Source organism: Benincasa hispida, chromosome 3, assembly GCF_009727055.1.
Source record: "Benincasa hispida cultivar B227 chromosome 3, ASM972705v1, whole genome shotgun sequence".
NCBI classification, from domain to species: domain Eukaryota; kingdom Viridiplantae; phylum Streptophyta; class Magnoliopsida; order Cucurbitales; family Cucurbitaceae; genus Benincasa; species Benincasa hispida.
Genome location: NC_052351.1, coordinates 1,790,258 through 1,796,545, shown reverse-complemented (window position 1 = coordinate 1,796,545; position 6,288 = coordinate 1,790,258). Strand labels below are relative to the sequence as shown.

Below are 6,288 nucleotides of genomic sequence, written 5' to 3'. Positions count from 1 at the left end.
AAAAAAATTAAAAATATTTTTAAAAAGAAATAAATATATTTACTACATGTCAAATTATGATTAGACTATTTAACGAAATACATGATTATAGGTGATGCCCGAAATACATGTAAATATTTTTCAAAATTTAATACCATGGGTAAAACATCAAGTGTTGTTGCTAAGTTTGAATTTTTTTTTTTTTTTTTTAAAAAAAAAGATAAGGCAAAGTTTGAAGGTTTTAGTTTTTATTATTATTAATATAGCCTTATAAATAAATATATATTTCAATAAAGAAAAATTCAATGTCATTTGTTGAACGCTATAAGTGGAATCTTTTGGTAAGAGACGCACTCACTTTCACTCTCACTCTCACTCTCCACTCTACTCAAGAGCCGAGAGAGCTCAGAGCATACCCACTGTTACCGAAGGTAGAGAGAGAGAGAGTGATTGGGGAAGAAAATGGCCGATAGCCCTAAATTTCGCAAATGCTTGTCTCTTATTCTTCTTCTTCTTGCTCATTTGGCTTCTGAAATCGCAGCTGAAGACGGTATGTTTCTCTCTGTTTTACTTTCTCTTGATTCTGTTCTTAGTTTTATTCACTACCTTGCTCTTAAGATCTCATCATTATAGCTTCCAATTGGTTTTTTCCGTTTAATGTAATCCTAATTTCGTAATTTTTCTTCCAAATCCTGTTTCTGCATAAAGATCTTGGTGGTTCTGTTTGCTGAAATCCCACATTCATGTTTTAATGGCTTCTTGGTAGTTCCATAATTAGGGCTTCGTTTGGATTGAAAGCTCAAAAGGGATTCGAATTTTTGGGAGAAATTAATTAACTAACAGTGTTTTGAGCATTAAAAGCCTCTATCTATAGGGTGGATTGTTCTGTATGGTAGCGGCCTTTTTTTTTTTTTTTTTTTAATTTCGGACAAATTGTTTATGAATCCCACGAACTACTTAGCTGAAATAGAAAGGCATTAATGGCTTACAACCGCCATCCATTGCCGCAAAATCGTCGCTGCAGACGGTGGCCATACCGGTGGTTACTATATTTGCGAAAGGGAAAACTCGCCGTTCCGATCTGACTATTTCAAAGAATCTCACTGCCTCTCACCACTGTGCCGCAGAGATATCAGTCATTCATGATATCAATAGCGTACCCAGTTCCCAACTGTTAATTTTTAAGAAAATATAATCTATTTTTTTTTTGTGTGTGTATAAAATTATAAATGCAAAATTTAAGAGTTTTTTTTAGGGAAATTTCAAAAACAGCTCCCAGTATAGTAGTAGTTTCAATTATCCTTCCTACTTTTAAGGATAAAAATTGAGCTCTTAATCTTATTAAAATTGAACCTACAAACTTAGGTAACTTTAAAAATTATAAGAATGGTATAACTTTGATTATTTAATTTATAAAAAAAATCATTTGTCCGTCTAATTTTTATAATTGTCCAATCTTACATTGGTATAAATTTGAGTATTCAATTTTGCAATTGAAAAATTAAAGGGTGTAATTACATCTATTCCCTTACTCATCCACGAGTTTGACCATTTATCCGACATATATATTTTTTAAATTCCAAACAAGCATGGAAATTTTAGTCATGTATCTCTTTTTCTATTGTAGGTAGGTCATATGAATTTGAAAATTTTTGTCATGTGTCTCTCTTTTTTATTATATGTAGGTCATATGAATTTTAACTTTAATTTTTTGGTTCTAATAATAATAATTAAATTAACGGGAATCTGCTCATAATGAAAATTAGCCCATTATGTTTGAATGGGTGATTTATAACAAAATTACTAATAATTTTTTATGGGAGGTTTGGAGCAAAGAGTTGGTTTTAAATGCAAATTTACACATTTTAATTTAACAATTTGAACAAATTTAATCTCTGTTATTACGTCCTTTTCTTTTGGGGCCTATGCTTTTAATATAATTATTTAGGTAAAGTATTGAGGTGGTTTTTTAAAGGCAATTTATTAGACTACTATCAAGTTGGGTAATTATGCTCATCTAGTGATAAAAAAAACTTTTTTGAGTAGTACCTATGGGCCTACGGGTTTTCATCTTTTTCTTCTTTTCATGAAGAAAAAATTACCAGAATAGACATTTTCCCGCGAAAGGAATTTTGTCGCCTTGTTCTTAATCTGACAGAAAAGGACTTCATCCTTTCTGTAAAAGGAGAATTGATCCCGAGTGATTTTCGTCATTTCACACTCTGTTTATCCCGATTTCCCGGCGGTGGGAGAGATTATTTTTATTTTTTTTTTTGTTTTTTTTTTTTAAATGAGCTGGAGCCGAATGAAGGGTTGGGGCCCACGCGTTTATCCGGCCTATACCACCTTTACTGATTGTCGTATTGAAGTGGGTAAAGTAAAGTAGGGCTTCTTCAATTCCGTACGTGGGCGCCCACTCAGTCTCTTTTACTCTCTTGAATTGATATGGGCGCCCTTATTCTTTCACTTCGATCACGAGATTCTTTTATCTTTTACTTTACTTTTCCCCCTTCTACAGACCTCGTTTTATTTTCCATCTTTTGCCTCCCCCAAATGAATAAAGTCAGATATTAAATAATAGTTTAATAAAATTATTTTTTACTTTACATTTTTTTCCTTTTCAGTTTAGTTGTTTTTAACTAAATTACAAGTTTGGTCCTTCTATCCAACTATAATCGGTCGTTTTCACTTTTAATGTTATGTCCAACAAATCTCCAAATTTTAAAAGCGTTTTGTAGTTCTTGAAATTTTGAATTTCCGTCTAATAGGTCAGTTTTTAAAAGATTTTAAATAGGTATGGTGTAGTTTTAAGTTCTTTTGGACTCGATTTCCAGAAAATAAAAAGATTTAATATCTATTAGGATTTAAAGTAGAAACTATGAAGGCAATTTTTATAACCGAGGCTTATCAAACAAATATTTTAAAGTTTTGAGTTTGTGTCGATTGCTTTTAAATACTTAAAAGAAATTGTTTTTGGTGATTTTTTTTAATAATGAGAAAGTCAATCCTGCCCTAAATTTTCAATGTAATAATGGTTATATTTTTAAATGTATACAAAATATTTTGAAATTATGAATACTATACTGAATAAAAGCCGAAGTAAGCAGATGAAATGAAATTGGGTTAAATTACAAATTTAAGTATAAACTTTACTTATGAGAGTTTTATTAAAAAAAAAAAAATTGTAAACTATTTATCAAACTATAGGAATTAATTATTAGTTTTTTTCTTTCTATATTATACAAATTTGAAAATTATTGATTAAAAATGTGAACGAAGACGCATTATATATATATATTTTTAAAAAAAGAATGAGAGGGATTAAATTAGTATTTTAAGCAATAAAATTTATTGATTAGAAATGTGAATGAAGACGCATTTAACAGAAAGTCTTAACCCTGTGGGTGTGGTTGTCAGGATTGGTGGCAAACGGGGATTTCGAGACAATCCCAAGTGGCGGGTTCCCGAACGACGGAGCAATAGAAGGGCCCACCACGATTCCAAGCTGGACATCAAACGGCACCGTTGAGCTGGTCGAGTCGGGGCAAAAACAGGGTGGGATGATCCTCATCGTACCCGAAGGTAGACACGCAGTGAGATTAGGGAACGACGCCGAAATTAGCCAAGAGTTGAAGGTGGAGAAAGGGGCGCTGTATTCAGTCACCTTCAGCGCCGCTCGCACGTGCGCCCAGCTCGAGTCCCTTAACGTGTCGGTGCCACCTGCATCGCAGACCATAGACCTTCAGACTCTGTACAGCGTCCAAGGGTGGGACCCTTACACTTACGCTTTCGAACCCGAGGACGAAACGGTGCGTCTGGTCTTCCGCAACCCTGGCATGGAGGATGATCCCACCTGTGGTCCCATCATTGACGACATTGCTATCAAGAAAATTTTTATTCCTGATAGAGCCAAAGGTATATATTTCACATTTTATTTAAATATATATATATATATATTTTTTTTTCTCTATATTTTTATTTTATTTTAATCTCTATATTTTAATTTATTTGTTTTGATCCAATATTTTTAATTGACTCATTTTTTTCTCAATATTTTCAATTTTTTTTATTTTCACCGTTTTACTTTTAAATGCGATAATTTCAATCTACTTATTTTTATTTTTATTTCATTTTCAAGACATCGAAATACTCACTTTTTAAAAATTAAAAGATTAAAATGAAACTTTTTAAAAATTAAAAGATTAAAATGAAAGTAAATAAACATAAGTATAGGAACCATAATAAATTAAAATTGCAAGTATATGATCAAAATAAATATTTTAAAATTATATGGATCAAAATGAAACTAAAATTAAAAGTGTATGATCAAAATGAATATTTTCAAAGTATAATAATGAAATGAACCAAAATTAAAATTATAAAAGTGTATTTAAACTATTTATAAGTGCAAGGTTTTCTTTGGAAAAAAAAAAAGATAAGAAAATAAAAGAGAAAAAAAGGTGTAAGGTAACAAAAAAAAAAAAAAACTAATTGTGATTAATTTGACACTTAAGCTAACATTAGTTCTTCAATGCAGACAATGCGGTGAACAATGGAGATTTCGAATCTGGTCCATGGATGTTCAGAAACGGTTCACTTGGCGTCTTGATCCCGACCAATCTAGACGAAGAAACGTCGTCGTTGCCGGGTTGGATCGTAGAATCAAACCGGGCAGTTCGATACATCGACTCCTACCATTTCAGCGTCCCACAAGGAAAACGAGCCATCGAATTGCTTTCAGGGAAAGAAGGCATAATCTCTCAAATGGTGGAAACGACGCCCGAAAAGCCGTACACCATGACGTTCTCTTTAGGCCAAGCCGGCGACAAGTGCAAACAGCCACTTGCCGTAATGGCGTTCGCCGGCGATCAAGCTCAGAACTTCCACTACACCGGCCCCGATTCCAACTCCTCGTTTCAAAGCGTGAACCTAAATTTCACGGCCAAGGCCGACAGGACGAGGATTGCGTTCTACAGTGTTTATTACAATACGCGGACTGACGATATGAGCTCTCTGTGTGGCCCTGTCGTCGACGATGTTAGGGTTTGGTTTTCTTCCTCTCACAGAAATGGGCCTGGATATTGGACTTTCGGAGTTGGGCTTGGGCTTTGGTTACTTATTTGGGCCTTGGTTTAGGGTCTTCTTTTGGGTTCTGCGGAAGTGTCGGTTTTGCCCGTGTATGGGCTTTGAGTTGTGGCATGGCAAGCAAGAACCACTCTCTACCCAAAAGCTCTATAGTTTGTGTTACCTGCTTTATTTTAAAATTAGATTTTGCTAAGTTATGCAAGTCTTGGTAAATTGTTGTATTGTCTCCGCCCCTTTCTGCTTCGCTCGTTCTTTTTTTGGGGACAAAAGTATAGGCAAAACCAAGCTTAAATGCTAGCATGAGTTAAGAAAATTGATTGTTGAGAGAAAAGGAAGAAGTTCCGTATTGAGCATCTATCTTCACATTTATACACAGAAAATCCCTAATATTCGGAGAGTAAATAAATAAAGAATATTAAATAAATGAATATAGATGGCACATTTTGAATGAGAGAGCTATAACAGACAATATTCTTTCCTAACAAATTCCTTTGAATGATCCTTTTGTGCTGACAAGGGCATGTTTACAAGGCTTGAATTTGTGACATGGCATACACTGTGGCTGTCTCCTTGTTTATTCTTAATATCCCCCTCAAATGAGAGGGAAGCACAACGACTCCGAGTTTGTCTCTTAAAAGAAAGAATTGAGAACGTGTTAAAGATTTGGTGAGATAGTTTGCTATTTGGTCTGTGGAAGGTGCATACTGCACATCTAGTTGGCCTCTGAGAACTTGATCCTTCACACCTTTTGGGGTACATTAGTTTCCCATAGTAGCTATTGGAACCAAATAATCTCAGTGGAAGCATGAGCCAATGCTCAATATTCAGATTCAATGCTCGATCTTGCTACCATAGATTATTTCTTGGAGGACCAAGAAATCAGATTGTTGCCAACGTACAATACGCTGCTATGGATTTTCTGTCATCCACGTTTACTACCCAATCAACATCTAAAAATGCAGAAATGGAGAGATCTACACTCGGCTAAATATAAAGACCAAAGTGCTTTGTTCCACTTTTATATCGAAGAACTCTTTTTACAGCATACCAATGAATACGTCGCTTGAGAAATTGACTTAATTGATTTACGATATAGGTGATATCGGGGCGTGTATTCGTCAAGTATTGAAGTGCCCCAATCGTGCTCCTATATACAAACAAATCTTTCATACGTGAACCATTTGTAAGAAAGAGTTGTAGGTTCATGAAACTCAAAGCGGGCTC

General features: G+C 34.2%; 1 protein-coding gene across 1 annotated transcript; it reads left to right on the top strand.

The window, feature by feature from the left end:
- Positions 1 to 304: 304 nt before the first annotated feature.
- LOC120074550 lies at positions 305 to 5,377 on the top strand. The gene is made up of 3 exons (XM_039027706.1): positions 305 to 529; positions 3,397 to 3,894; positions 4,517 to 5,377. Exons 1-3 carry the CDS (start codon positions 442 to 444, stop codon positions 5,113 to 5,115), a joined length of 1,185 nt encoding a protein of 394 aa, XP_038883634.1. The 5' UTR covers positions 305 to 441; the 3' UTR covers positions 5,116 to 5,377.
- Positions 5,378 to 6,288: the final 911 nt, after the last annotated feature.

Coding starts and splice junctions, on each gene's coding strand:
- LOC120074550 (XM_039027706.1), top strand. CDS start 442: ATGGCCGATAGCCCTAAATTTCGCAAATGCTTGTCTCTTATTCTTCTT. Junction 530..3,396: donor TGAAATCGCAGCTGAAGACG/GTATGTTTCTCT, acceptor TGTGGTTGTCAG/GATTGGTGGCAAACGGGGAT. Junction 3,895..4,516: donor TATTCCTGATAGAGCCAAAG/GTATATATTTCA, acceptor TCTTCAATGCAG/ACAATGCGGTGAACAATGGA.